This window comes from Strix aluco, chromosome 6 (assembly GCF_031877795.1).
Source record: "Strix aluco isolate bStrAlu1 chromosome 6, bStrAlu1.hap1, whole genome shotgun sequence".
In the NCBI taxonomy this organism is placed as follows: domain Eukaryota; kingdom Metazoa; phylum Chordata; class Aves; order Strigiformes; family Strigidae; genus Strix; species Strix aluco.
Window position 1 is genome coordinate 18,657,581 of NC_133936.1, and position 27,739 is coordinate 18,685,319.

A 27,739-nucleotide genomic window follows, 5' to 3' on the forward strand; every position below is an offset into this window, starting at 1 on the left:
CCGGCCCCCGGCCCCGGCCCGGCCCGGCCCGGCCCGCTCCCCCCCGGCCCGCCCCGCCCCGTGACTGGCGGGCGCGACGCCCAATGGCAGTCGCGGGGAGGGACGGGGGGCGGCCAATGGGAAGGCGGGGGGGCGGGAGAGCGGGCTGAGCCTAGCGGCGGCCCGTAGGCGGGGAGGATGTGACGTAGCGGCCGAGGGGCGCTTCCGGGCCGGGGCGGCAGCACGTGAGTGACGGGGCGCGTGCCTTCGTTACCGGCGGGGGAAGTCATGGGGGTGGCAGCTCCGGGGGGGGCGGGGATCGCGGGGGGAACGGCGCGGGGGAGATCCCGAGGGCAGCCGCCGCGGGAGGGTGCTGACCGCAGGGAGGGCTGGGGCGGGGACCCTGGGCAGGCGGGGAGGGGGACCCCGGGGAGCGGCGGGGAGGGGGCCCGTTCGGGGTTCCCGCCTGCCCCGGGGCTAGTCCCGTCACTCAGGCGCTGTCCCCTCCGCTGGGAGCAGGAGCGATGCCGGCCCCGGAGAGCAGGTCAGTTTTCGAGGCCGCCCAGGACCCCGAGCTCCTGCGCGGGCTGACCCTCGTCACCGGAGTTGCCGCGGATGCGTGGGCCGCCGAGCCGGCACCAGTGAGCCACGGTGCGTGGGGTCCGCGGGGCAGCGGGGGGGGAGTATTTGGCCAAGATCATGTCTGCCAGCCCCAGGCCATGAAGTAGGAGCTCTGTCCCCAGCACAGCTTGGGTGACCGTGCTGGAGCTTGGCACGGGAGCTGCCTGGCGGGTGGGTAAATGGGCTTTCCTCGGTGTCACCCCGAGGTCCCCGAAGCTCTTCCTACAGCAGTAGGGCTCTTTGGGTGGCTGTGAAGAGACCCAGGAGGCCCCGCTCCTTGCAGTGCAGCCAGGGGAACTGCTGAGCACAGCCCTTCCTTCTTTCAGAGAAACCCGCAGCTGCCAGCAGCGAGGAGAGGGCCCCCGGGGTCCCCGAGGTGCCGGAGCGGATGTGCTGCTCGACCTGCGGGCAGGTGTTCGGCAGCCGGGAGGAGCAGGTGAGCAGGGCTGAGGTGGGAGCGGGGCTGGCACAGCTGGCAGTGTCCTGCTGTGGAGGCTCAGCCCCAGCGCAGTGGAGGCTCAGCCCCAGCGCAGTGCAGCCCAGCACTGGCTGCTTCCCAGAGCTCCGCTGCCCACATCCTGTTGGGATCTGGCACTCAGACCCTGCATATTATCGCTTAAAATGTAATTTATTGGAGGGAAACAGTACGTGCAGCACAGGTCTGTGCCTGTTCAGGTTAACTGTTACATGGCGAACTCCTTCATGTACCGTGGTCTTCCAGTCAGGATCTCTGCAGGGTCCCAGCATCCGTTTAGCCCTCGGGGTCTGACATGTCAGGGCCTTTGCTGGCAGGGGTTTCCATGGACCCCCCAGAACCCTGCTGGCTCATACCTCTTTCCTCCACAGACTGAGCACTACCATCTCGACTGGCACCGCTTCAACCTGAAGCAGCGACTCCTGGGGCGCCGGACGCTGCCAATGGAAGTGTTTGAGGAGAAAACCCATGCAGGTGAGGAACTGGGCTGCCCCCAGCAGAGCCCAGAGGCTGTCAGCAGTCTTGCTGGGGCTGTTCTGTGTGGGGATAAAGCCCCCAGGTAGCTCTGGCAGCTCAGGGTCCCTTTATTCTGCCCCTGTGGGGTGTCCTAGGGCACTGCTCCTGAGCCCTGATGATTCTTGTTATGGGCAGAAGGGAGTGTTCTACCTGAGCCATGCTTATGCATACCTAAGGATCCAGAGCCCCAAATGCCTGTCTTCCCAGCCCACAGCCCCCTTGTGATATGTGTGGTATCAGACAGGGCATTTCTGGGTTTGTGGGCTGGCCTTTGGAGCCACCTGCAAAGTTTTGGGGAAGCTGTAGTTCGATGTTTGCCCTCCTTCATTTTCTTTCTCTTGCAGGTGATGTTTCCAGCATCTCAGGGTCCGATTCGGAGAGCTCCGATGCAAGCAGCGAGTCAGAGTTGCTGCCCTCTGCCAGTGACAGCGCTGGGACTCCCCTGGTACCCCGCTCCCACAAGGTGCTGCTCCGCAATGCAAAGGGCCAGCTCATCTCCGCCTACCGCTGCGTGCTGGGCACCGGGAAGGCAAGTCATAGCTCTGCTCGTTGAGAGGGGGGCCCCAGAGAAGGTGGGTGGCACTAGGGTTTAGACATCTGCCTGGCAGTCCCTCACATCCTGTGATGGGAAGGGTGGTCTCTGGTGCCAGGTCAGAGCCCCAGGCTTGCAGGTGGCCTGTTTTTTGGCTCTGGGATGCTCCCAGAAACCAGCTTCTGGTGCCAGCAGAGGGACTGGTCTGTGTTCCAGTGGACAGCAAGGGGTACGAGGTGATCTCAAGGGTGCTAACAGGGGTGTCTGTGTCTCTCAGGGTGGCAGTGAGGAGCCAGCAGAGCTGATGGCATCAGTGCAGAGCCTCAGTGCGAGCACGTCCTGGGTTGTGTTGATGATGGGTGGCGGGCACTTCGCAGGAGCTGTGTTCCAGGGGTAAGTACAGGGGCACAGAGCTGGTGTTGCCCCTCTGGGTAAGGACAAATGGGACTAGGCATTGGACAGCCATCCCCTCCCTACTCCTCCATTGCAGTGCTTACTGCAGCCAGGGCACCCAGCTCCTAGTCTTTGCTTGGGAGTTGGCTAAGCTAAGCTAAGCTAAGTTGTGCTGCAGGAGAAGTATTAATCTTTAGGGCCCCAGGGGCAAGCTGCAAACCCTCCGTGGTCCCAGGAGCATCAGCTCACCTTCTCTCCATGTATGCCTGCCCCTCTCCACAGCTCCCAGGTGCAGGAGCATAAGACATTCCACCGCTACACGGTGCGAGCCCGGCGGGGCACAGCCCAGGGCCTACGGGACGCCCAGACCCCGGGGTCAGCACCCAGGTCGGCCGGAGCCTCCCTGCGGCGTTACAACGAGGCCGCGTTGCTCAAGGTGGGGCTGGGCCACAGCACTGGGCTCTCAGCAGGGAGACGTGATCATGGCTGGCTCTGCGGGGTGGTACCATACCGCTGCTGGGTGGCGTGGGTGGGGGGTGTGAGCTCTGAAAGCGGGTCAGGGCCCAACTGGGGCTGCTCTGTCCTGCCTGTGCCCACACAGTGCACTCGGGACCTCATGGTGCCTCCCCTTCCTCCCCAGGATATTCAGGACCTGCTGGCAGCCTGGGCCCAGCACCTGAAGGAAGCTCAGCGCATCTTCCTCCGGGCCCCGCGCCACAACCGTGCGCTGCTCTTTGGTGGCAGGAACCCGCCCCTCACCCGGGGCGACCCTCGCGTCTGCCACATTCCCGTCAGCACCCGCAGGGCCACCCTGCGAGAGGTGCTGCGAGTCCACGCCACTTTGGCCAGCCTGCAGGTGTACGGTGAGTCAGCCCAGCCCTGGTGCCCCAGTGCTGGGGTCAGAGCAGGTGGGGTGACGTGGTCCTTTGTGTAATTCCACATGTGTTAGGGGGTGCTGCCCTATGGGGTTGAGGTGCCAGCTCTCCAACCCTCAATTCCTGGAGACATGGGATGTTCCCTGTCCCTGGGCGATGATAGGAACACCTTTGCTGCCCAGGGAAGGACACGCCACTGGAGGACATCACTGGGTCCCCCCGGAAGGGCTGGCAGAAGAAGCAGAGGAAAGCAGAGATGGATCCCCCTAAGGAGGACACGGATGGTGAGTTGAGCCATGGAGCAAGCGGCGGGGTCTGGTGTTATGGTGCAGGACCAGATTTGCAGCCCTGTGACAGGGTCTGGCGCCACAGTAGGGACCTGCAGTGTGTGGCATCGTGCTGGGCCAGAGAAGGGCAGGCTGTGCTTGGGTGAGAGTCCTGAGTGATTCGTGCTGTGTGTGGGGCCTCAGCCCCTGTCTTATTACCCCCCTCAGCCCCAGAGGAGGAGGAGGAAGAGGAGGAGGAAAGCCCTCCAGGAGAACTGGAGACTGTGGAAGTGACACTGCGGACCTTGGACCTCCGTGAGTTCGAAGTGATGCCCAAGCGAAACCGCAAAAGGAGGAAGAAAAGGGACAAGAAAGTGGAGAAAGGTGAGGGGGAAGAACTGGCCGGGAACAGTGTAGGAATGCAGCGGGGAAGGGCCTACTCTGACTGGGGTGCAGGCTGGCCCTGGCCCTCTTCCTCACCGTGTACTCCCTGTGCAGGGCCCCGTGCCGAAGAGACGGGGTGCCGTGGTACCCTGGAGCTGGTGACGGAGCTGCAGGGGGAGGCTGGGGCTGAGCCCCTTCCCTGGAGCGATGGAAGTAAGTGGAGTCGGGAGCTGGGCCGGGTGGATGCCTGCCCCGTTTGCTGTTGGCTTTGCAGCAGGATGAAGAGCGTGTTGTCACGCAGGTGCCCAGAGCAGCTGGGTGTGGGGTGGCTGTAGTGCAGCCCCGTGCCTTCGAGGGAGCTGTGTGTTCAGAGCAGTAGCTCTGAACCCCGCGGGGCAGGCAGCACCTGGCTGAGCCACGTGTGCTGGGGGGGGTTGGAGTGTCCTTATCTCAGGAGAGGGCTCGGCTGGTGCCAGCAGTGCCCAGCAGTGCCGTGCCATGTTGTCACAGACTGGACGTGCTGGAGATACTGCAGTGCCCAAATCCAGCTAGCAGGATGATGCTTTAACTGCGCCATGTGTGTTTCCTAGTCAGACCAGAGCACTGCTCTTCCCAGGGAGCCGTCAGACTCCCCTCCTGTTCTTCCCTCACAGGAGACCCTCAGACCCAGCTCCGCGATGCCCTGTTCACTGCCTGCAAAACGGGAGATGTGGGGACGCTGCGGCACCTCCTGCTTGTGCCAGAGAGCGGGGCCTTGCCGGCAGACAGCAAGGATGGGGAGGGCACACAGCCCCTGGATATGCCTCGCTCCCTGCTCAACCAGCCTGTGGATGAGCACGGCAGCGCCCTGCTTCATGTGGCAGCACGGGCAGGGAAGGCTGAGGCTGTGTGCCTGCTGCTGGAGGCAGGGGCAGACCCTGCCCTCAGGTATGGCTGCAGAGCGCCCAGCGGTTGGCAAGCACCGCCCCTGCTGTAGGAGCCCAGCAGCTCCCTCTTGTCTCAGCCATGGGAGACTGGTGCCAGCTTTGTCCTGGGACAGTTGGGGTTGGTCTCTCCCAGCCAGGACTTGTTACTGGGTTTGTAACGGGAGGCCCAAGAGCTGAACCACCATTCTCTCTGCCTGCCTGGTCCAGAGTGCTCCCAGGTTTATTGGTAGACAGTTCAGAGGGTAGGGATGAGACCACCCTTTGCAGGGCATTTTTGATGCAAGAAGGGCAGGATTTGGAGGATTGTGGTGTACATAAGCAATTTTCCCCTCCTTGGCTGCAATACCCTGGTGGTACCCGTGGGCCATCCCTGGGAAGTCGCTGGACTCAGTGGGATGTAGGCAGTGCAATGGCAGGGTGAGCTGGTCTTCCTTGTCTGGCAGAGACAGGCAGGACAGGACCCCCTACTGCGTCTCTGCTGACAAACCAACCCGCAACGCCTTCCGCAAGTTCATGGTGGACCATCCAGACAAGTACGACTACAGCCGTGCCCAGGTGGGTGCCTGCCCTCTGCCCTCGCCTTCCAAGGGCTGGGGGACCCCAGAGCAAAGCGCCCCTCGCCCACCCATGCTGTTGCCCCTGGCTCAGTGGGAGATGCTGATTGCCCTCTGCCCCCAGGTGCCAGGGCCCCTGACGCAGGAGATGGAGGCCAGGAAGCTGGAGAAGAAGCGGGCACAGAAAGCCCAGCGGAAGCAGCGGGAGCAGGCACAGCGTGAGGAGCGGCAGCGCTGGGAGCAGGAGCAGGGGGAGAAGCAGCGGTTCGCAGCCCTGTCCGACAGGGAGAAGGTGAGGCCGTGTGTGGGGAAGGGGGTGCAGCCCGGCTGGGGCAGTGCCTGCGCGGTGGGCTCTGGGCACAGCAGCTCCCAGGGGCTGGGGGTGCTGAGCCGTCTCTCTGCTCCCAGAGGGCGCTGGCTGCTGAGCAGAGGCTGACTGCGCAGCTGCAGGACGCCGGCACAACTCTTGCCAACATCAGGTAACAGCCCCCGCAGACAAACACTCCCACGTCAGCACACCTGTTCCCTGCCCTTCTTGCTCCAGTTCTCATTTCCAGTCTAAATCTATTCCTGTCCACTCGGTTCCCAGTAGTGCCTGTGTAACAGCTTTCTCCCTCTCTTGCCTTGCCCCCCTGAAATATTTTGCAAAGGATGACTTGGTCCACTTGCAGCCAGATCTATGGCAAACCAACACCCCGCCCTGGCCACGCCTGTGCCCCAGTCCCTGACCCCACATCCCATGTCCACAGGCTTGTGGGCCACCAGCTCTGCCCATGCTGATCTGGACAGGGGCTTGACAACCCTGTGTGGGGCCAAATTCCCCCATGGTCAGCCTGCCTCAAAGTGCCTCACACCACATTCCCACGCAGCATCTCCTCCAGGGAGATGTCTTGGCCAGGCTGCTGGGTGAGCGCAGCAGCCCCGTCGGACAGGGGAGTCCCAGCTCCCTCCTGCTGCTGGTGTCTCATGTCACAGCCCAGGCAGTGAATCCTCTCCTCCTCTAACCCTCTTGCAAGTATCCTCTTCGCTCAGGGCCACCTCTGCTCTTCCTGCAGCCGCTGTTGGCATTGTGGAGAGTCCCTGCTAGGCCGGATCCCTTTCCATTACCTCGACTTCTCCTTCTGCTCCACGGCCTGCCTGCAAACCCACCGCCGGGCCCGGGCTGGCCACACGTAAGGCTGAGGACTGCCATCACCTGCCTAGGACCGGTGTGGAGACACGGCTGTGCAGTGAGGGAGAGCCTGTGGAGCAGTGCTGGTTGTGGGGACTGAGCTGGCCATGACCCTCTCAGGGGCAACTCTGGCAAGGCTCTGGGCATGAATGTCACTCTGGGTGGTGACTGGGGACATTACAGCTGAGAGGTCCCCATGTGCTAGTGTGAGCTGCCAGGAGTGTTTTCATAGCCTGGCTCCAGCCGGGGGTCCCGCTGCCAGCTTTTCTCATGGCTACTTTGTAGGCTGCTGCCTGTGGCAGTGGGACAGATCCTGACCCCCCAGCCCTGAGCTGCCTGTGGGCACCCTCTGGGCTGTGCTTCACCATCTCCTCTCCTGGATGCCATTGGAATCTCACCCCTATCATGTTAGCAACTACCTCCTCTGCCTGCATTGTCAATAAAGAGGTGCCTTGACCCCCTAGGCAGGGGGGAGTCAGCATGAGCACTGGAACTATTTGGGGTGAGTGTGGGATTAACATGCAAAATCCTGGGCCCTTTTCTCCTTAGCACAGATCCCACCTGGTCCCAGAGGAGGGCAGGAGCTCTGGATGTCCATGTCAGGAGCTGTACCCCTTTCCTAGGGCCCTGCAGCCCCTCCGCTCACCCCTGTGCTTCACCAGCCCCCTGCCCTCCCCTCAGCCCCAGGGCGAGGCCACGCCGGGTGCCCAGCCACCCTGTGTTTATTCTATAGCCATGGTGCTGCGGCTGAGGGTCCTGTTGAAAAGGGGTCGGTCCAGGAAGAGCAAAAGAGGGGTGGCAGGTGCCCCCTCCAGCTCCAGCACTGTGATGTTGTTGGGGCGGCCAACGTGCAGGACTGAGCCAGGCACGAAGAGGGTCTGTTGCGGCCCACGGCGGGGCCAGTACCGGCCCAGATTGAAGCCGTTTATCCACAGCTGGCCCTGGAAGATTGAGAGGGGACTGAGCTGTGCCCCTCTCCACCCTCCCGCCCCCCTCCTCGCTGCACACCACCTTACCTTGCTCCAACCTGGGAACTTCACGAAGGTGTCCCAAGCGATGCCAGGGGTCTCAAAGGTCCCAGTGTAGAAGGCTGGCCCCGCTCTGCCCCCCCAGCTTGATTTTGGCAGGGCAGTGTGGGGCCAGCCCTCCCAGATGGCAGTGTCTATGGCCAGGGGATAGATCAGCCAGTTGCTGAGAGGGCTGGAGTCCAAGGAGAGGTTCCCCAGCAAGCCCTGAGACAGAGCAGGAGGGAAAATGAGGCAGCAGCAGAGCCTGCCACAGGCAGTAGGATGGTTGGCTTCCCCGGGGCATGTCCCCCTCACAGCAGTGGAGGTGGGACGGGATCCCCTCAGGGCCTGCACAGCCCTGGCTGCCATGGCAGTGTAACTGGCAGACTGGGGTGACAACCTCACAGCCTTATGCCGGTCCCGATGGGTTTGCCAGGAGCAGGGGAGGGGAGGATGTGAGATTAACCAGGGAGCAGGTCTGGGGGTGGCCCTGCCATGGCTGCAGTCTGTCACGGGTGGCAGGAGAGGGGGTTTGGCCACGTGGGTGCCCAGGCCATCCCCTCTGGAGCCCCAGGGCCCTCTCCCCTCACCTTGAAGTCGCTGGTGTTGGCTCCAAAGTTGATCCTGCCCATGTTCTCCAGGAGCACATCCAGGGTGTCCCCTGCCCTGCCCGTCACATGCAGCTCCCTCTGCCCATCCCGCTCCAGTGTCCCCTGGTACTCCTGCAGCCAGAGGGTCGGCACTGCTGCCCCGTGCCTGGATCCCACTGCCCCAGTCGCTGCCGGCAGCCTGCCAGCATTGCATCCTGCTGCCTGCCCCTCCTGAACCAGCCCAGGGCTGTCCTCTTCCCCCACAGGGGACAAGTTTGGGCCAGAGGGCCACCCCACAAGGGTTCAGTGTGGTTCTTGGCACTCTGGCTGTCCCCAAGACCCTGGCAGGGCATGACTCTGCTGCCTGAAGGTCCCACAGCCCTCCCGAGAGGCCGGGCCAGGGACGGGCGTGCTCCCGCAGCCTCACCTTCTGCAGCATCACATAGCCACGGTCACAGACACTGTGGGGATGAGCCTCCAGGGTGGCTGGGTCCAGGACATCCCGGGGCAGCTGTGTGCGGTACACCACGAAGCCATGGGCCTGCGGGACACAGCAGAGCAGCACAGAAAGGGAAATGGGCCTGGAGACAAGCCCTGCTCCTCCACCCTGGAGCTGCACCCAGCCCCTCACCTGCTTTATGGCCTCAAAGGTGAGGGGGAACTGGCTCTGGATGGGCCCAGAGGGACACAGCACATCCAAGACGTCCAGGAGGTTGGCATACTGCGAAGAGAGGGATGGGCACTGGGCAGTGGGGCAGTGCCAGGCCAGGGCAGCACAGCCCTAGAGGTAGGCACTCACCTTCCGCAGGGCCACCCAGCCGTAGGCATATTTGGGGGTGGCGGGTGGCATTGGACCGACTGGCAGGGGCTGGAACTGAACAGCAAACTGTCAGCTGCCCCCTAGGGCGAGCAGGGAGATGTCCCCTGCCCTGCCATGTCGCCCTGGGCCCCCATTTCCCTGGCACAGGCAGTGGTGCACAGTGCTGTCCCCCTCCTCCTGCCAGGCTCAGCACCTTACTGATGATTGTGCGGATGGCAAACAGCTTCTCGGTGGGGTCTCCTGCCTCTGAGAGAGGGGCATCATAGTCATAGCTGGTGGTCACTGGCTTGTACTGGTCCTTGAAGTCAGCACCTGGCCAGGGAAGTGATGGGAGCTGGAGGAAGGGGCTCTGGCAGAGCCCAGAGCATGGACCCCAGCCCCAGGCTGGCTGTGAGGCAATGGAGGGGGGCATGGCCCAGATTTGGGGCCTCCTGCTTGGGGACAAAATGAGTCCCTGGGGGGGGGGACAGGCTTGGGTTCAGAGGCCCTTGGGTACGTGTCAGCCTGCCCCATGGGACAGAATGGGAACCTGAAACAGACTCCTTGGAGGTGGCCAAGGAAAGTCCCCCCAGCCCCGCAGTGTGCTCCCCACCCTCCCCAGGGCAGGGCCCTACTCACCGCTCCAGTAGGCAAAATTGGTCCCCCCATGGAACATGTACCTACGGGACACACCAGAGTCTTGTCAGCACCCCACAGACCCAGCAGGGGCTCACCCAGCACTGCCCCTGCGCTGCTGCACCAGCAGTCCCAGCCCTGCCTGCCTCCCCATGCCCAAGCCCTGCCGGACAATGCTGGCAGAGGGGAGGGCATCGCCCCCCCAGGCTATGCCCCCCGCCAGATGACTACTTGCATGTTGACGCTGGCTCCCAGCTGCAGCATGTCCTCCAGCCCCTGGGCCACCTGTGCCGAGCTGGTGCTGGCATGAGCCTCCCCCCAGTAGTCCAGCCAGCCCGTGTAGTACTCGGAGTTCACCTGGGGGAGCAAGGGACTGTCACCTGCCTGGAGTTGGGGCTCCTGGCACTCCTCTGTGAGCCACATCCCCCCTGCTCTCCTGCAGCCTCACCCCCCCCCCCCCCCCAGCCCCTCTGCCTCCCCAAAGCCATCGCAAGTCATTCCCCATCCCACAGTGCCCACGCCAAGCTCACCAGGGGTCCCTTTGGCTCGACCTGGCGCTGGGCACCAAAGGCCTCTGTCACATTGGAGCCTGCGGAGGTGGAGGGAGGAAGGTTGGAGAAGGACAGAGCAGGGACCCCCATCCTCTCTCCTCCTCCTTCTCCTTCATAGGGGTACCTGGCCCAAAGTCGATGGTGGCATAGAGCCCCTGCAAGGTGCCGCAGCGCAGCTCCTCTGCCCGTGTGCTGTCAGTGGTGAAGAGCACAACCTCGCTCCCCAGCAGTGCCCGAAAGGAGCCCAGCAGGTGCTGCAGGTACCCATGGTCACAGGCATAGTAGCTCCCGTATTCGTTCTCCACCTGCAAGCAGGGCAGGGGCTGGCACCCAGCATGGACATGGCAGGGCTGCAGCCAGGTCCCGCCACCCACTGGGACGCTCACCCAGCTTCCCCCTGTCCCTCCTGACATCATCGGATGGCATGACAACCCCCAAGTGGGTCCTGAGAATGATCTTCCAGCCCCACCAAGACCCCCAGCTCTGCCAGTGCCCCTCACACCACAACTGGGGTGGATGCAGGTACCCCAGAGTCCCAGCCCTTGGATTTAAACCCAGGTCCAGAGGTTGGGAGGGATTTATCTATGAGCTGTGCCAGATGAGGTCATGGTGTAGGGGATATAGGTGGCTTTTTGGGGCACATCCAAAGATGACCCAGAGCAGGGCAGGGGGCTGGGTCCCACAGCACCCCACCTGCACGCTGATGATGTTCCCCCCATGGTGGTACAGGCGTGGCTTGATCTTGGGTAGCAGGACATGGAGCCAGGAGTCCACGGCTGCCAGGTAGGCTGGGAGGACAGAGGGCAGTTCAGCTCAGCTGCAGTGTCCACCCCAGCCCACCCACAGCCAGCCCTGCCAGGAGGAGGAGCCCACGGCTGCCAGGTAGGCTGGGGGGACAGAGGGCAGCGCAGCTCACCCACAGCCAGCCCTGCCACGAGGAGGATGGAGCAGACGAGGCAGGGCCGAGCATGATAGGGAAGGTGAGATGGAGGATGAACTATGGAGCTCCCAAAAAATGAAGAAGAGGATGGAGAGACCAAGCGCACAGAACTGGCAGGTGCATGGAGACCAGCATGCCAGGACTGGTATCAGGCTGTAAGGACATGGTGGCCTGAGCCCTGTGCTGAGGCTCACCGGGGTCGGAGGAGCGCAGGACGATGTCCGGTTTCCACAGCAGCCAGGCAGGCAGGCCACCCTGGAGAAACATGCACAGCAGAGAGGGAGGCAGAGAAACTGCTCAGCAGCCCAGGCTGGCAACACAGCTCAAACCCGGCCAGCACAATGCTAATGTTTGGCCCTGGAGCGGCACGTGCCCCGCGGGGCAGCAGCCTGGGCATGGCTAGCATGGCACCAGGGTCGGCGTGCCAGCCAGAAGGGCCAACCCCGCTGTGCCCTTCCTGGGACACCCACGACCCCTCCATCCCAGGTCTGGGGCTCACCATCTCCCACTCCGCACAGATGTAGGGCCCCGGCCGCAGGATCACCAGAAGTCCCAGCTCAGCTGTCAGATCCAGGAAGGCTTCCACGTCCCGGTCCCCAGCAAAGTCATAAAGCCCCGGCAGTGGCTCGTGGTAGTTCCAGGGGACGTAGCTGGGTGAGAGGAGGGATCAGCATGTGGGGGCTAAGGGCAAGCTGGCACAATGGGGAACCATCCCACAGGCTGGTCCCTCTGCTCTTGGGAACTGGCCTTCAGCCTGGGCTGGGGATGGCAACTGGGGCTGGACTGCGACTGGCAGAGAGGTCCTGGGGCTCCCAGTCAGCCCAGTGCAAGGGCTGGTCCCCACTCCCTGTGATCAGAAAACACCCTTGCTTCTGTCCCTTCTCCGGGGACCCCAGAGACCCCGAGGGGCTGTGGCAGCTGTGGGCTGTGCACCGTTGGGGCTGCCCCCGTCGCTTACACCTGCACGGCGCTGAGCCCGCTCATGTACATCTTGAGGAGCCGGTCCCTCCAGGCGAGGCGTGGGACGCGGGCATAGTGGATGCTGCCTGAGATGTAGCGGAAAGGGGCACCATCCTTGCGGAAGCAGTCCTCCTCGTAATCCAGCTGGAAGGAGCGTGCCAGGGGGGAGGCCTGCAGGTGTGGGACAGTGCTGGGGGGCTGCAGACCCTCCCCAAGCCCAGCCACCCCTGTCCACGCTCCCTGGGACAGGGACTGATGGGGGCTGGTTCCTGGGGGGGGGGACACCCTCCCCATCTTCAGGCCAGGAACGAGGCAGGTACTACACTGTCCTGGGAGAGATGGAGGGACAAGCAGGGCAGCCATTTGCACCGCCTGATGGTCCCGTCCCCCCCGCTAAACAAACACCCTGTGGCTGAGCTGATGGCATTTTGGGGGACGGGTGCTGGGAGGGCAGGCAGGGAGCTGAGAGCACAAGCAGGACGACATTGGGGCGGGACACGGGCTGCAGCAGACGGGAGCCATAGCAGGAAGAGCGGGACACAGGGAGGAAAGCAAGGCAGATCCTGGAGATGTCCCAGCAGACCCTTCGCAACTCAGCCCCATGCACTTCTCTCAAACTCTCCACCCGTGTTGGCTAACCTGCGTGTGCAGGACCCCTGCCACCAGCAGAAAGGCGAGAGCCGGCAGCCCCATCGTCACTGGGTGCTCGGTGGGCCCTGGATGGGGGACGAAGGGGGATGTGGCCACCACCATCACATGATCCTTGTCCGCCAGCGCCAGGCGCTTCCTCCAGGTCCTAAGTGCAGGCAGCTGGAACAGCAGCGCCGCCGGGAAGGAGTGTGGGATGGGGGGGTGAGCAGCTCTGGCCCCCCACGCCTGGCCCAGCTGCGCATCACCCCCCTCAAAGCCCACCCAGCCCGGGGTGCAGGCAGCACACCACCAGTCCCCAGTGCCCCCCGGGGTAGTGGGTGACACACGTGGGGGGACAAGCAGCCTCATAAAAGTGTCACCACCAGACAAAATGCCTTCGCGGGAGCTCAGCCCGCTGGTTTGATCAGAGAGGTGGTGATGGAAACCTCGGTTATGGCTCCGGTAAGGGGGATGCTGCTGCTGTCTGAAGGGAGAAGTCCCTGGGCTGAGGGCCGGAGCCTGGTGACTGACAGAGCTGGTGACAGAGCTGGTGACAGGGGTCCTGGGGAGCTGCGGCAGGGCAGGGCGAGGGGGTGATGCTCCACTGGGGTGGCCTCGCCGTCTCCGTCCCCTGCACCGCCGACCTGCCCGCCCGGACGAGGGGCCTGGCTCACCGGGGCCAGCTCCGGGGGGCGGGGGGGCCGCGGGCTGCCGCCACCGCCGCTCGCAGCCGGGGGACGCCACCGCGCCGCGGACACCGCGTTCCGTCCCGGTCACAATGCGGGGCGGGCCCGGGGCTCGGCGCTGCGCTGCCCCCCCCGCCCCGCTCCCCTCCGCCCGCTCCGGAGGAGGGGGCGTACGATCCCCGCCGCGGCGGCACCGGGGGCCGGGAAGGCTGCAGCGCCCCGCCCGGTGGGTGACGCGGCGGGTGACGCGGTGGGTGACGCGCGGCGGCGGGCGATGACGCGGGCGGGCGATGGGGCAGGCGCTGTGCGTCTGCTCCCGGGGCACCGTCAGCCTGGGGGGTGTGCGGTACCTCCTGCTCCACCGCCTGGCAGAGGGGTCCGCGGCGGGGCCGGGACATGGGGGGGCTCGGGCGTGGGGGGTCCACGGGCACGGGGGGATGCTCGGGCACGGGGGGGATGCTTGGGCATGGGGGATGCTCGGGCATGGGGGGTGCTCGGGTATGGGGGGGTGCTCGGGCAATCGGGGGGTGCTCGGGCATGGGGGGGGTGCTCGGGCAATCGGGGGGTGCTCGGGTATGGAGGGGATGCTCGGGCATGGGGGATGTTTGTGTATGGGGGGGATGCTCGGGCATGGAGGGGGTGCTCGGGCCATTGGGGGGTGCTCGGGTATGGAGGGGATGCTCTGGCATGGGGGGTGCTTGTGCATCGGGGGGATGCTCGGGCACGGGGGTGGGATGCTTGGACATGGGGGTTAGTCGGGCATGGGGGGTGTTTGTGCGTGCAGGGGATGCTCAGGTATGGGGGGGAAATGCTGAAGTATGGGGGGGCTGCTCAGGCATGGGGGGGTGCTCCTCGGGCGTGGAGGTGATGCTCAGGCATGGGGGGTGCGCGGGCATAGTGGGTGCTTGTGCACGGGGGGGTGGTCGGGCATGGGGGTGATGCTCAGGGATAGGGGATGTTTGGACACCGAATGCTTGGGGCTGGAGGTGGTGCTCAAGTGTGAGGGGGATGCTCCGGCATGGGGGGTGATGCTTAGGCGTAGCGGGGTGTGCTTGGGTGTGTGTGGGATGCTCGGGCATGGTGGGGAAAGATGCTTGAGCACATGCATGGAGGAGGATTCTCGTGCTGGTTGGCAGGGGTCAGTCATGCCCAGGAGTGGGTGCTTGGACCCATGGGAGTGAGGGTGATTGGGGCAGTGGGGTTGTTTATGCAGAGGGAGGATGCTTTGGGTGCCTGGTAAGTGGGCCCAAGGTGGGGGAAACGTGCATTGCTGAGGGGTTCCCATGGAGGGAGTGCAGGCACCCGCTGCCCTCTGCCTCCCTCCCCTGGCTGCTCACAGTTGAGGCTGGGCACAAGGCTCCGACGCGGGTGCCACAGCAGTGTGACACCCAGCCCATGCCATGCTCGACCCTCACAGGGGCTTCAGCTATGTGGACCTGGTGGAGGGGCTGCGGGATGGGCAATTCTATGCCCTGAAGCGCATCCTGTGCCACGACAAGGAGGACCGCCAGGCTGCCCTGCACGAGGTGAAGATGCACGGCCTCTTCGACCACCCCAACATCCTGCCCCTGGTGGCCCACTGCATGGTGGAGAAGGGTGCCAAGCATGAAGCGTGGCTCCTCCTGCCCTACGTGAAGGTGAGGGGGGCTCCCCTGGCCACCTCCACCCCCTTGCCGCCAGGAGCGTCAGTGGCAACCAGCTGCTTGCATTTGCCAGGGGGGGACCCTCTGGAGCGAGGTGCAAGCACTGCGGGAGAAAGGGACCTTCATGCCAGAGCAACGGATCCTCCTCATCTTCCATGGCATCTGCCAGGGGCTGCAAGCCATGCACAGCAAGGGCTATGCGCACAGGTGGGGGGCCGGCAGCCCTGACTAGGGGGGTTAGCAGGGGGCCCAGCAGGCGTTCAGTGACGTCCATCCCCACAGGGACCTCAAGCCCACCAATGTGCTGCTGGATGAGGATGACCGGCCTGTGCTGATGGACCTGGGCTCCATGAACCAAGCTCGCATTGAAGTCAGCAGCTCTCGGCAGGCCATGGCCGTGCAGGTGGGTGCCCTGGGACATCACCCCACCAGCCCATCCCTGCCCTGAGCCCTTCATCCCCACCCTCACCCTCCTCTCTGCAGGACTGGGCTGCCCAGCGCTGCACCATCTCCTACCGTGCCCCCGAGCTCTTCACGGTGCCGAGCCAGTGTGTCATAGACGAGAGCACAGATATCTGGGTAAGGATCCGGCCCCCTGGCCCCTGTCCCAGCGCTGTGGGGCTGCCCTGACCCCGCTGCGCTCCAGTCCCTAGGCTGCGTGCTGTACTGCATGATGTTTGGGGAGGGCCCCTTCGACGCCGTCTTCCAGAAGGGCGACAGCGTGGCTCTGGCGGTGCAGAACCCCATCACCTTGCCCCTCACGACCAGGTAAGAGGCTGGGGAGGGTGACCCTGCTCCCAGGCAGCCCCCTGTGCTGTGTACTGCATGGCCACCCTCCCTTGCCATCTTTCCTCCAGGTACTCGGAGGCCTTGCAGCGCCTGCTCTCCTCCATGATGATGGTGAACCCCCAGGAGCGACCCAGCATAAATGAGGTCCTCCACCAGCTGGAGGGGCTGCAGCCAGCACCAGCGGGACAGGACACTACGCAGATCTGAGCCTGTGCCCTGAGGCCAAGCCAGGGGAAAAGCAGCTATCCTCATCCCTGCCCCCCCTGTGGAGCCGTTGCAGAGGGGATTTCTGCACTTTGGGGAGAGCTGCAGCTCTGTGCTGGAGGTGTGTTGGATTTGGAGTGGTCTGTGCCCTGGATGCTGCTGCCTGGGACTTGGTCTGTGCCCCAGAACTGTGGATGTGTGACCTGCTGCTAAACATGCGGCCCTTGGTGGCTGCTGCCTCCCCCTGGGGATTGCAGAGGAAGATGCTGTGAGACCCCCTGGGTGACGGCAGCTGCGGCCCCACAGCTCTGTGCCCCAGGAGGGTCGCTCCTGACCAAGGGCAGAGCTGCGGTCCGGGTCCCAGCGCGGTGCTGGAGCAAGGTGGGGGGACCCAGTGCCTGCTCTGCTGCCGCTCTCAGCGCCGACGTTGCCTTGTGTTTGGAGTAAAACATGTTCTTGCGGAGGTGTGGATGGTGTGTCCCTGTCTGTGGGGAGGGGGTCCTGCCAGGGGCACAGGGAGAGTGGGGCATGCTCTCTGGGTTGAGCAGCCAAGTGTTGCTGGAGAGGAAGGGCAGCGGAGGACAGCCCCAGCGGGGCGGCAAGACGGGAGCATTAGCAGTAAGCAGGGAAAGTTAATCCCTGGCCCCAGTGCGCTCCTGAGTTCACACAACTGCAGCTGGGGTCAGGCGCCGCTGTTCAGAGCCTCGGGGGCTGGGCACTGCGGGAAGGGGCTCAGCACAAGCAGGCAGGCGATGGCAGGGGTACAGGCAGATCTTCTTGGGTGCCCAGGGAGGGGGAGGTGGGTGCCCAGGCTGGGGAACTGCCAGAGCTTGGGAGGCAGGGGCAGCAGCCCTGCTCTGCTGGGGGTGAGCAGAGCCTGGGGACAGCACAACCCCCCCAGCGCTGGGGACAATCCCCAAGCCGGCAGGCACCCTGGGCCAGTGGGGCTCACTGGAACACACAGCAGTTGGGCTGCCCGGGAAAGGGGGTTAAAAAAAGAGATACAGACAAGCGGTTTCACAAGGAGCATTCCCCTCCTTTAATCCTCTCACCACAACACAGCAGTAAAGCAGCCGCGGGGGTTCATGCCGCACTGGATACCCTCGCAGCATGCACCCGCTGCACTGCAGAGCCAGGCATGGCCCTTGTCCCCCACTGTGGCCACAGGGACAGGGGTGCCAGGCTGCTCCCACTGCTTCCACCACTGTCCTTCCAGAGGAGCCCACCTACCCTTGGGCTGCACATGGGGAGAAGTCCCCCTAGCAGCTGACAATCTTTTTCTGCTCAGGCTAAATCTCTCCCCTGAGCTCCAGGATGCAACACGGGGCCATATAGCGCAGGGCCATATACCACACAACAAAGCAGTATCCACCCCCAGCTGGAGCGGTGAGGGGGGTGGGATGTGTGCCACGGCCCCAGGGAGCGGCCCCAGGGGCTCTTACCTGTGCAGGGAGCAAGCTGGAGCTGGAGCAGAGCGCTGGGAGGAAGCATAGCAGCACCAGCAGCAGAGCTGAAGCACTCACCACACACCTGACCTGGCAAGAAACCAACACAGCTCGGGGGTTAGTGGGAGACACGGAGGCTCTGAAATGGTTTATTGCAAAGGGTTTCTGCAGGTAACATGGGGAAGGAGCACGGTCCTTTTTGGTAGGGGCTTCTCTACTCCTCGCCTTCCTCTTCATCCTCATAGGAGTCCAGGCCCACCTCCTCGTAATCCTTCTCCAGAGCGGCCATGTCTTCCCGCGCCTCGGAGAACTCCCCTTCCTCCATGCCCTCGCCCACGTACCAGTGCACGAAGGCTCGCTTGGCGTACATCAGGTCGAACTTGTGGTCCAGGCGAGCCCAGGCCTCGGCGATGGCCGTGGTGTTGCTGAGCATACAGACGGCACGCTGCACCTTGGCCAGGTCCCCCCCTGGCACCACCGTGGGCGGCTGGTAGTTGATGCCCACCTTGAAGCCCGTGGGGCACCAGTCCACAAACTGGATGCTGCGCTTGGTCTTGATGGTGGCGATGGCGGCGTTGACGTCCTTGGGCACCACGTCCCCGCGGTACAGCAGGCAGCAGGCCATGTACTTGCCGTGGCGAGGGTCGCACTTCACCATCTGGTTGGCTGGCTCAAAGCAGGAGTTGGTGATCTCGGCCACTGATAGCTGCTCGTGATAGGCCTTCTCTGCAGAGATGACGGGGGCGTAGGTGGCCAGGGGGAAGTGGATGCGAGGGTAGGGCACGAGGTTGGTCTGGAACTCGGTCAGGTCAACATTCAGGGCCCCGTCGAACCGCAGTGATGCTGTGATGGACGAGACAATCTGGCTGATGAGTCTGTTCAAGTTGGTGTAGGTTGGGCGCTCGATGTCCAGGTTCCTGCGGCAGATGTCGTAGATGGCCTCGTTGTCCACCATAAAGGCGCAGTCCGAGTGCTCCAGGGTGGTGTGGGTAGTGAGGATGGAGTTGTAGGGCTCCACCACAGCGGTGGAGACTTGTGGTGCGGGGTAGATGGAGAACTCCAGCTTGGACTTCTTGCCGTAGTCAACGGAGAGTCGCTCCATCAACAAGGAGGTGAATCCGGAGCCGGTGCCACCTCCAAAGCTGTGAAACACAAGGAACCCCTGGAGGCCTGTGCACTGGTCAGCCTGTGGAAAGAGGCACATGAGACAATTGCTCTAAGATGGATTTCTTTGTGTCTGACCATTCAGAAGTCCTTCAGGACCTGGTCCATCCCTGCCATGGGCAGCTGCAGATCCCTCCCAGGGCACAGCAGGGCTTGCAGTGTGCTCTGAGCCCCAGCAGGATGCTGGAGCCCAGCCCAGGGGTACACGTCCCCACTCTGTGATCACTTACCAGCTTCCGGATCCTGTCCAGCACTTGGTCAATGATCTCTTTGCCGATGGTGTAGTGCCCGCGGGCATAGTTGTTGGCAGCATCCTCCTTGCCGGTGATCAGCTGCTCAGGGTGGAAGAGCTGACGGTAGATTCCAGCCCGAACTTCATCTAGGAGAGATCAGGGAAGGGTTGAGCCTGGTGGAGGCTGTTGGTTTGAGCTAGCCGCCAAGCAGGTGCCAGCACCCATCCCTCATCCTGGCCCCGCCTGCCAGGGGCACAGCCAAGGACCCATACGTCAGCCGGGGCCACCACGGGCGTCAGGTTTCTCTGGCAGAGGGAGGTGGCTGCCACTTCCCTGCACAGGAGTTTAGCTTCTCCCACCCATCTGGAGCTGCCTGCCCACAGTGTGCGCGGCACTGCAAGAGCTGCCGTGCCGGTTGGGCTGGTTTCTCTCCGTGCACATGTGGTAGCAGAGATTACCAGCACCGCTACCTCTAGGACACTTCAGGAACAAGAGCTGGTGCTTGGGTTTGCAGCTTCTCTTGGGGAAAGGAGGGCCTTCGTGTTGAACCTGGGGCAGGGTGCTGCCAACAGACCACGAGCACCAGCCGCTTGCTACCCACCCAGGGGTACACCCCAGGCTGTGCAAACTCCAGCACTCACCGATCACGGTGGGCTCCAGGTCCACGAAGATGGCCCGCGGGACGTGCTTCCCAGCCCCGGTCTCGCAGAAGAAGGTGGTGAAGGAGTCGTCCCCTCCGCCGATGGTTTTGTCGCTGGGCATCTGCCCGTCAGGCTGGATGCCGTGCTCCAGGCAGTACAGCTCCCAGCAGGTGTTGCCCATCTGGACGCCGGCCTGGCCGACGTGGACGGAGATGCACTCGCGCTGGGGAGCAGGGGGAGGCAGGGTCAGACCCAGACAGCTCTGTCCTGCTCACCCGAGGGAAGGCTCTGCCTGGTGCCAGCATCTCCTGGCCACCAGCACAGGACCTGCCCTGGCCAGCGGCCCCAGGGAGCACATTTTCCTTTGGGTGACCTCCCACGTGCCCCTAAGGCTCCCCACACAGCTGTCATTGCCCTCGGCCATGAACAGGCACCATGCTGGGTCCGGGGCCAGCCCTGGCATCCCCCCTGCTCAGCCTGTGTTGGGAGCCACCAGTCCCACGGGCTCAGGCCAGGGCTGCCCTCCAGCAGTGCGGGGAGCAGAGCCTGGCCCAGCTGCCCTGCCCCAGCCGCCCCACCAGGCTCCCTGGCAGCCTCAGCACCTTCCCCAGGCACGGCAGCCCGGAGAGGTGCTGGGCTGAGCAGGCACATCCTTAACCCATGAGGTGCACACGGGGAACCTGCTGCTCCAGAGCCAGGGTGGCACTCAGTGTCCCGGGTCAAGGGGCCTTGGGGATGCAGGGGCAGTGGGGGGCAGGTGGAGGGGGGGGCTGTCTGCGAAGCCCAGCAGCCTGTGAGGCAGCACAGAGACTCCCCAGGCTACGCAGTCCCAACCCCGTGCTGCAGAACCCGGGTGGGCAGAAGTGCCGGGGAGCAGGCTGCGAGCTGTGAATGTGCCTCCCGCGTTCCATCCCGCAGGTGCAGGCCCGCTCCGCTGCCCCCGGCATCCCCGCTCCTCTCGCGCCGGCAGGACACCGCGACTCTCCCGGGGGGTCCCGGCTCCTCTCTCCTGCATTCCCCGACCGCGCAGCGCTCTCAGCCGGGATGGGCCCCGCGCCCCGGACCAGCGCCGGGGCAGGATCGGGACTCCTGCCTCCTCCGGGAGGAAGGGCGGCCCGGGGCAGGGTCCCCGGCAGAGCCCGGGCAGTGCTGCGGCGGGCGGGGCGCTGCGCTGCGCCTCCTGGCACGGCCCCGGCCCCCTCTCGGGCCGCTAAATATAGCCCCGGCCCCAGGCGAGGGCAGCGGCCATTGCCCGGTTTGGACAGCGGCCCCGGCCCGCCCCGCCGCTACCAGACCCCGCGGGACGGGACGGGACGGGACGGGACGGGACGGGATCCCCGGGCCCGTTCCCCGCCGCCAGCCCCGACGGGGCGCCCGCTGCCGCGGGGTAGGGGGGCCCGCCGAGAGCCCAGCTCCGGCCCCCGGTGCCCGGCTGTCGCCTCCACCCCCGGCAGCTGTCCCCGTCCGTCGGCGGCCACCGTTCCCCACCGGAGAGGTCACCCCTCTCCATTCCCAGCGCCCCCTCCGCTGCGGCGGCGGGGAGGGGCCCAGGCGCCCCGGGACCGGTGGTGGCGGGGGGGCGCGGGTAGAAGCGGCGGGGGGGCACGGCTGCCCCGGGACAGGGGCCGGTGGGGCTGCCCAAGGTCACGGCGGGGAAGGAGGGGGCGCGTCGCGGCGCCTCCGCCGCGGCCGGTGCTCCAGAGGGGGCTGGCGGGCCCCCCTCCGCCGCCGTGCCCGCCCCCCCGCCCGCACTCACCATGCTGCGGCGGGGGCTCCGGGCTCTCCCGGCGGCTCGGTGCGGCGGGGCTCGGCGCGGAGCTGCGGCTGCTGCAATCCCCTCCGCAGCGCCCTCTTATAGGTGGGAGGGGCTTGATGCCGCCACCCCCCCCTTCATTTGGGTACATTTGCATGCGGGGCGGGAGTACCTACTTGGGGGACAGCCTGGGTCCCTCCCGGCTGCGGAGGAACCCCAAGGTGCCAGGGCTGCTCTCCCCCCTCTCTGCCGGGAGGGATGCGAGGGCATCCAGCCAGGCTGCGGGTCTGGGCTCCAGCTCTCAGGGGGTGCAAGCGGTGCTCAGCCACCAGGACTGGGGCCGGAGCAGGTACAGTAGCCCCTACCCTGCTCTGCCACCAGCTCCCCTGCACTGCAGGCCCCCTGGGATTTAGGGACACCCCGAGACCACCTGGGCCTCTAGAGCAGGAGAAAGGAGAAGAAACATGTTAGAGACATGTCAGGCTCTGGAGCCCAGGGTGCCCCCAAACCTCACTTTGCCATCAGTACTTCGGGAACCTCTGGCCGAGGGCTGCCCTTCTCTCCTGGTGCAGACAGGCGGGCAGTGCCACACAGCTCCATGAGGCTGCGGATCAGCATGACAAATCTGGGCTGGGGGACTGGCCCAGCCGCAAAAAAAGGGTCACTGCAGCCCGTTTGCTGTTAATGATTTGTGACTACACTCAGAGAAGCAGCTCCGTTTGAGCCCCATCTAGCACAGCCCCTCCTCTCCAGGGCCAGGTCTGAGCCTGCTGCTGGGGACGTGTGGGCCACTAGCCTGGCCGTCAGCCAGGCGAAAGGCCGAGCCCAGTGCCCCAGCCTTGCACACTGCATGCAGTAAGGAGAGGGCTCTGTCCTTGCTGCCAGGGCATGGGGACACGCAGCTATCCCTGTCCCTGAGGATGGGGGCTCTGCTGCTCAGTGGCATGCCAGGAGACACTGCTGTGTCTCTCTGCAGCAGGGTCCACATCAGAGGTGCAGCATAACCTTTAGGAAAAAAGCAATAGGACACAATTCCAACTCCTACATGCTTCTAGCGTCAGAGTCAGGTCTCCGTGAAGATGTGAGGAGAAGGTGGTCCTGCAGTGGGAATACTCCTGGAGGACCAGAGTCCTTCCTTGCCCCACACTTAGACCTCAGAAAGGAGCGGATCAGAGCAGCAACCGGTGTAAGGGACAGTGAGTCCTGCTCTGGCGCAGCAGCAGGCACCACTCAGTCTGGGCCTAGCGCTCTGGTCACGGACATGGGGAACAGTGCCAGCAGCCCTGCGCAGTGGGACAAGCGCCTGGCTTCGCTCCAGCAATCCGTGTGGCCCTGGGCTGGCTCACGCTTTCCCCTCCAGTTGACACGGGTGCATGTCGGGAGGAGGAGGGCAGCGGAGGACAGCCCTTGTGGGTCAATACAGCTGGAGCATTAGTGGTAAGCAGGGAAAATTAATCTCTGAACCCAGCATGCTGGATAATGGGTAACAGAAATCTCCAGTCTGCAGCTGGAGCCAGGAGCTGATATTTGGACTTCTCACCACCAGGCAGGGCAGGGAGAGAGCTCAGCACATGGACAATGCAGAAGACAAGCTGGGCAAGCAGAGTGATGTGCCCCAGGGAATGGCAGAGCCAGGCAGGGAGCTGGCAGACATGCTCCTAGACAGATGACCCCATGCCTGAGCTAGGTTCTTCTCCCATCACACTCCTCCAGATCCTTTTCATGGACATGCTTGGGCACTTCCCCAGAATATGCCATGTGTCCTGGCCATATCCCCCTGTGCAGGGAGCAAGCTGGAGCTGGAGCAGAGCGCTGGGAGGAAGCATAGCAGCACCAGCAGCAGAGCTGAAGCACTCACCACACACCTGACCTGGCAAGAAACCAACACAGCTCGGGGGTTAGTGGGAGACACGGAGGCTCTGAAATGGTTTATTGCAAAGGGTTTCTGCAGGTAACATGGGGAAGGAGCACGGTCCTTTTTGGTAGGGGCTTCTCTACTCCTCGCCTTCCTCTTCATCCTCATAGGAGTCCAGGCCCACCTCCTCGTAATCCTTCTCCAGAGCGGCCATGTCTTCCCGCGCCTCGGAGAACTCCCCTTCCTCCATGCCCTCGCCCACGTACCAGTGCACGAAGGCTCGCTTGGCGTACATCAGGTCGAACTTGTGGTCCAGGCGAGCCCAGGCCTCGGCGATGGCCGTGGTGTTGCTGAGCATACAGACGGCACGCTGCACCTTGGCCAGGTCCCCCCCTGGCACCACCGTGGGCGGCTGGTAGTTGATGCCCACCTTGAAGCCCGTGGGGCACCAGTCCACAAACTGGATGCTGCGCTTGGTCTTGATGGTGGCGATGGCGGCGTTGACGTCCTTGGGCACCACGTCCCCGCGGTACAGCAGGCAGCAGGCCATGTACTTGCCGTGGCGAGGGTCGCACTTCACCATCTGGTTGGCTGGCTCAAAGCAGGAGTTGGTGATCTCGGCCACTGATAGCTGCTCGTGATAAGCTCTCTCAGCCGAAACCACGGGGGCGTAGGTGGCCAGGGGGAAGTGGATGCGAGGGTAGGGCACGAGGTTGGTCTGGAACTCGGTCAGGTCAACATTCAGGGCCCCATCGAACCGCAGTGATGCTGTGATGGATGAGACAACCTGGCTGATGAGTCTGTTCAAGTTGGTGTAGGTTGGGCGCTCGATGTCCAGGTTCCTGCGGCAGATGTCGTAGATGGCCTCGTTGTCCACCATGAAAGCACAGTCCGAGTGCTCCAGGGTGCTGTGTGTTGTGAGGATGGAGTTGTAGGGCTCCACCACAGCGGTGGAGACTTGTGGTGCGGGGTAGATGGAGAACTCCAGCTTGGACTTCTTGCCGTAGTCAACGGAGAGTCGCTCCATCAACAAGGAGGTGAATCCAGAGCCGGTGCCACCTCCAAAACTACGAAACACGAGGAACCCCTGGAGGCCCGTGCACTGGTCAGCCTGCAGAGAGAAACAAGTAAGATTCCTCCAAGCACTGACTTTGCTGGGAGGAAGTTTCAGACTTTTGCTTAAGCAGCCACAGATCCCTCCCAGGGCCTAGAGGGGATCACCCTACACTCCCATCTCCAGCAGGATGCTGGAGCCCAGCCCAGGGGTACACGTCCCCCCTCTGTGATCACTTACCAGCTTCCGGATCCTGTCCAGCACTTGGTCAATGATCTCTTTGCCGATGGTGTAGTGCCCGCGGGCGTAGTTGTTGGCAGCATCCTCCTTGCCAGTGATCATCTGTTCAGGGTGGAATAGCTGGCGGTAGACTCCTCCCCGAACCTCATCTGGGAGAGGTGGGCACAATGTCAGAGATTTTCTTACTGGTCCTGGGAAAAGGTGGCAGGAACCACCCTGGGGACTGTCCTGCAGTGGGTTGTTCCCAGAGACAGTGACCACTGTCACTGCCCAACTGAGGTGCACTCACCGATCACGGTGGGCTCCAGGTCCACGAAGATGGCCCGCGGGACGTGCTTCCCAGCCCCGGTCTCGCAGAAGAAGGTGGTGAAGGAGTCGTCCCCTCCGCCGATGGTTTTGTCGCTGGGCATCTGCCCGTCGGGCTGGATGCCGTGCTCCAGGCAGTACAGCTCCCAGCAGGTGTTGCCCATCTGGACGCCGGCCTGGCCGACGTGGACGGAGATGCACTCGCGCTGGGGAGCAGGGGGAGGCAGGGTCAGATCCCAGCCGGGACCACAAGTACAACCGCTGCAAGTGGCGAGGTGCACAGCCCAGGCAGGGCAGCCCGGGGCCTTGGCAGCCACACTGCCCCATAGCCTGGCTGCCTTGTGTCCATCCCAGCCTGCTCCCCTCTCCCACATCTGGTGCTCTGCCTCCCACCACTGCACTGCCCACCTCAGGGGCACAGGCAGATGGAGACCCATTTGCTGGAGCCTGGGACACCAGGCCAGCACATTCCCTGGACTGTCCCCACCCACAGCCCTGGGAAACACCCAGTGAGCATCTTCTCCATTGCCCAAACACCCACTTGGCTTAAAGACTGGCACAGCTGGCACAGCCACTGTTGCTACTCCAGCAACAGGATGGAGATGACAGAGCATCACCCGGGCACTGGGAGCAAAGGAGGTGATGGCACCGAGGATGGGTGCCTGGCAAGGGGGGGATTTGCAGCAGAGAACGGTTGCCATGCTCTGAGGTTTGGCTTCCCTAAATTAGCTCTGGAGGAGGAGGAAGTGTTAGTTGCACTTCTTAACTGAACTGAAGGGCTGAGGTGGGAGGGTGCCCGAGCTCAGGGCTTCAAGGGCAGCCTCAGGTCCCCCAGGGAAAGCCAGGCTGAGGGGCACTCCGAGCCTCACTCCCTCCAGGTGAGGCACCCCAGAGCCTGCAGCCGTTTTGAGAAGAACCAAAATACTCAGTGCCTCAGCCCTGCTGTTGCCAAGGACTTGGATGCGTCATCAGGTACAATTGAGGCAGAGGAGCATCCAAACCAAACCGGATTTCCAGAGCCATGGGTGCCCCGCTGTGAGTCAGCTGGCAGGAAGCCGGTGGAGCCAGCCATTTTGCGCTCAGGAGCACAGCAGTGACTGCCGTCCGAGGAAGTTACACGGGCTGCAGCAAGTCCTGGCTCTCTGCATCTAGGGTGCTTTCAGTGCTGCATTTCAGAGGCAGCAGTGACAGTGAGGGATGACAGAAAACTAAGCCCTTGATACCCACGGTGAGAGGCAGAAGTCCATCTCCCCACCATTCCCAAAGCTGAGGTGCAAGGAGCAGCAAAATGACACCCCGCTTATCCCTCCCAGCAGGTCCATAAAGGTTTTGTAACATAAAGGAGCAAACAGTAAGTCCTGAGGAAGCTCTGGGATCCTCAGCACAAGTGCACAGCAAACACTTGACACAGCTTCAGGCACCTCCAGATGACCACAAGGAAGACGAGACAAGAAAGAGCTCCTCCCTGGCCAAGGACCTTGCGGTGGGCAGAGGGTGATGCTGGTCACCGCACTTCATCCTGCCAACATGCAGCAGCCAGGACTGGCTTTGTGGGACCCTGTGCTGACAGTAGGCTGTGAAGAGCCCAGCAGCACCGGGGACATGGCAGTGCTGGTCACCAGCCAGCAGACTCTGCCTTCCCCACGGCAAGGCCTGGCTCAGGAAGGACGGGGAGCACGGCCCTGTGGGGCAGCAGGTGGGGCGCAGGAGCCAGAGCTGGCGGCAGGACCACGGCGGCAGGGCAGCCCCGGGGCTCACCCACAGCGATGCCCACCCGTGGGTTGGCCCCAGCATCCGAGGTGCAGGGCAGTGGGTGAAGCCACAGCTTGTTCCCAGGGCTCAGCAGGGGGTCTGCAGTGTGGGGGGCTGGCAGAGCCGGCGCAACTCCCCCCGGCCAGAGATGTTCCCACCGGAGATGGGGAGGTGAGAGGGTCAGCCCCAGCGCCAGCCTCGGCACACGGCGGGGTTTGGCTGGTGGCCTCCTTGCCACGGACGTGTCAGACGGGTGCAAGGGGATGCTCGAAGGAGGGAGGGAGGCTGCTGAGTGCCGCCCAGGGAGCAGCTCAGAATACGCTGAAGCCAGAGACAGGGCAAGCACAGCGGGTACTCCCGTCGGCAGCTGCCCGCACCTCGGGGCTCCCAGGGTGAAGCTATGGGGGTTGCAGCCTGCTCCGGGGAGGGCCCCGCCGGACCGGAGGGAGGGGGGGAGGGAGGGAGGGAGGGGGCAGCCCGGGGCCGGCACTCACCATGATGCCGCCGCACGACCTGCCTCTGCCCGGGCTGCCGCAGCTCCGCACGCCGGGACGGCGGCGCCGCCGCCGCCTTATACCGGGGGCGGCTCCGGGGCGGGCCGCCCCGCCCGAGACGGTTCCCTGCGGTTGCATAAATTTGCGTGCGTTGCGCATATTTGCATACATTTGCATAGCTGCGGCTGTGCTGCCCGGCAGCCGGCTGGGTGCATTGGCGGGGCCACTGAGGAGCAGCATCCCCCGGCTCCCCCCGCCGCTCCCTGCTTCGCAGGGGCCACGGGAGACCCGGGGGTCCCCTCGAGGGAAGGATGGGGGGGCATAAGGGTGGGTCTTGCTACGCTTGCTGGTCTTGGCAGAGGGGCTTCCGCTGAGGGGCAGATGGCACCTTCTTGCTGGGTGTCCTGCTGGTGCGAGACACCATCCTGCCATTAGCTGGGACAGGTTTAGATGAGCTGAGGAAGGAAAGTCAGCAAAGAACTTGGCTCAGGTCTTCCCTCCTGGTGGGTGGAGGTGCCGACATGATCCCTGGGAGAGCTGCCAGCCACCCGAGGCCCCCAAGGAACATCCAGGAGAATTTCTGGAGAATGTACTTCAGAGACAAGCACAAACTTTCCTGTCCTCTTTGGAGCTCAGTGAGGAAAAAGCAGAAAAACTCCGTCCTGTCCTTTGCAG

At 63.9% G+C, this 27,739-nt stretch overlaps 5 protein-coding genes across 8 annotated transcripts; 2 read left to right on the plus strand and 3 right to left on the minus strand.

The window, feature by feature from the left end:
* Window positions 1-144: 144 nt before the first annotated feature.
* ANKZF1 (ankyrin repeat and zinc finger peptidyl tRNA hydrolase 1) lies at window positions 145-7,173 on the plus strand. Of its 3 annotated transcripts, XM_074828906.1 has the most exons (16): window positions 145-224; window positions 499-630; window positions 927-1,036; window positions 1,447-1,549; window positions 1,936-2,120; window positions 2,401-2,516; window positions 2,799-2,952; window positions 3,157-3,379; window positions 3,574-3,675; window positions 3,862-4,041; window positions 4,156-4,254; window positions 4,695-4,968; window positions 5,411-5,522; window positions 5,646-5,813; window positions 5,930-6,000; window positions 6,577-7,173. In XM_074828906.1, the coding sequence occupies exons 2-16, from the start codon at window positions 504-506 to the stop codon at window positions 6,695-6,697; spliced, it is 2,145 nt and encodes a 714-aa protein (XP_074685007.1). In that variant the 5' UTR covers window positions 145-224; window positions 499-503; the 3' UTR covers window positions 6,698-7,173. The 3 variants fall into 3 exon arrangements, with proteins under 3 accessions (XP_074685007.1, XP_074685009.1, XP_074685008.1); XM_074828908.1 differs by lacking the exon at window positions 499-630 and having other exon boundaries at window positions 199-224; XM_074828907.1 differs by lacking the exon at window positions 145-224 and having other exon boundaries at window positions 414-630; window positions 3,886-4,041.
* Window positions 7,174-7,396: 223 nt separating this feature from the next.
* GLB1L (galactosidase beta 1 like) lies at window positions 7,397-13,257 on the minus strand. Of its 2 annotated transcripts, XM_074828904.1 has the most exons (16): window positions 12,815-13,257; window positions 12,174-12,346; window positions 11,715-11,865; window positions 11,410-11,470; window positions 10,969-11,063; window positions 10,400-10,580; window positions 10,255-10,313; window positions 9,960-10,081; window positions 9,728-9,768; window positions 9,303-9,421; window positions 9,089-9,163; window positions 8,921-9,010; window positions 8,717-8,830; window positions 8,290-8,421; window positions 7,709-7,924; window positions 7,397-7,633 (listed from the first exon to the last, which is right to left on the minus strand). In XM_074828904.1, the coding sequence occupies exons 1-16, from the start codon at window positions 13,172-13,174 to the stop codon at window positions 7,415-7,417; spliced, it is 2,208 nt and encodes a 735-aa protein (XP_074685005.1). In that variant the 5' UTR covers window positions 13,175-13,257; the 3' UTR covers window positions 7,397-7,414. The 2 variants fall into 2 exon arrangements, with proteins under 2 accessions (XP_074685005.1, XP_074685006.1); XM_074828905.1 differs by lacking the exon at window positions 8,290-8,421.
* Window positions 13,258-13,762: 505 nt separating this feature from the next.
* STK16 (serine/threonine kinase 16) lies at window positions 13,763-16,341 on the plus strand. Its single transcript, XM_074828910.1, has 7 exons — window positions 13,763-13,867; window positions 14,909-15,128; window positions 15,208-15,341; window positions 15,417-15,537; window positions 15,618-15,713; window positions 15,781-15,902; window positions 15,992-16,341. Exons 1-7 carry the CDS (start codon window positions 13,782-13,784, stop codon window positions 16,128-16,130), a joined length of 918 nt encoding a protein of 305 aa, XP_074685011.1. The 5' UTR covers window positions 13,763-13,781; the 3' UTR covers window positions 16,131-16,341.
* Window positions 16,342-17,142: 801 nt separating this feature from the next.
* Window positions 17,143-21,489, minus strand: LOC141925195 (tubulin alpha-5 chain). The gene is made up of 4 exons (XM_074828911.1): window positions 21,367-21,489; window positions 19,611-19,833; window positions 18,967-19,115; window positions 17,143-18,758 (listed from the first exon to the last, which is right to left on the minus strand). The coding sequence occupies exons 1-4, from the start codon at window positions 21,367-21,369 to the stop codon at window positions 17,787-17,789; spliced, it is 1,347 nt and encodes a 448-aa protein (XP_074685012.1). The 5' UTR covers window positions 21,370-21,489; the 3' UTR covers window positions 17,143-17,786.
* A 1,772-nt stretch (window positions 21,490-23,261) lies between these two features.
* LOC141925196 (tubulin alpha-5 chain-like) lies at window positions 23,262-27,488 on the minus strand. The gene is given in 7 exon segments (XM_074828912.1): window positions 23,262-24,329; window positions 24,513-24,661; window positions 24,802-25,024; window positions 27,065-27,161; window positions 27,163-27,266; window positions 27,268-27,440; window positions 27,443-27,488. Coding segments are annotated over 7 exon segments (1,764 nt in total). The 3' UTR covers window positions 23,262-23,357.
* Between the last annotated feature and the right edge of the window lie 251 nt (window positions 27,489-27,739).

What these genes read in the sequence shown, in the direction of transcription:
- ANKZF1 (XM_074828906.1), top strand. Translation starts at nt 504, where the DNA reads ATGCCGGCCCCGGAGAGCAGGTCAGTTTTCGAGGCCGCCCAGGACCCC. An exon ending in GCAGGAGCTGTGTTCCAGGG is followed by an intron (nt 2,517 to 2,798) that starts GTAAGTACAGGG and finishes CCCTCTCCACAG; the next exon opens with CTCCCAGGTGCAGGAGCATA. An exon ending in ACGAGGCCGCGTTGCTCAAG is followed by an intron (nt 2,953 to 3,156) that starts GTGGGGCTGGGC and finishes CTTCCTCCCCAG; the next exon opens with GATATTCAGGACCTGCTGGC.
- GLB1L (XM_074828904.1), bottom strand. Translation starts at nt 13,174, where the DNA reads ATGAGGCTGCTTGTCCCCCCACGTGTGTCACCCACTACCCCGGGGGGC. An exon ending in TCTGTGCGGAGTGGGAGATG is followed by an intron (nt 11,471 to 11,714) that starts GTGAGCCCCAGA and finishes ATGTTTCTCCAG; the next exon opens with GGTGGCCTGCCTGCCTGGCT. An exon ending in AGTTCCCAGGTTGGAGCAAG is followed by an intron (nt 7,634 to 7,708) that starts GTAAGGTGGTGT and finishes TCAATCTTCCAG; the next exon opens with GGCCAGCTGTGGATAAACGG.
- STK16 (XM_074828910.1), top strand. Translation starts at nt 13,782, where the DNA reads ATGGGGCAGGCGCTGTGCGTCTGCTCCCGGGGCACCGTCAGCCTGGGG. An exon ending in AGCAAGGGCTATGCGCACAG is followed by an intron (nt 15,342 to 15,416) that starts GTGGGGGGCCGG and finishes CCATCCCCACAG; the next exon opens with GGACCTCAAGCCCACCAATG. An exon ending in ACGAGAGCACAGATATCTGG is followed by an intron (nt 15,714 to 15,780) that starts GTAAGGATCCGG and finishes GCTGCGCTCCAG; the next exon opens with TCCCTAGGCTGCGTGCTGTA.
- LOC141925195 (XM_074828911.1), bottom strand. An exon ending in CCTGGAGCCCACCGTGATCG is followed by an intron (nt 19,116 to 19,610) that starts GTGAGTGCTGGA and finishes GATCTCTCCTAG; the next exon opens with ATGAAGTTCGGGCTGGAATC. An exon ending in TGGACAGGATCCGGAAGCTG is followed by an intron (nt 18,759 to 18,966) that starts GTAAGTGATCAC and finishes CTCTTTCCACAG; the next exon opens with GCTGACCAGTGCACAGGCCT.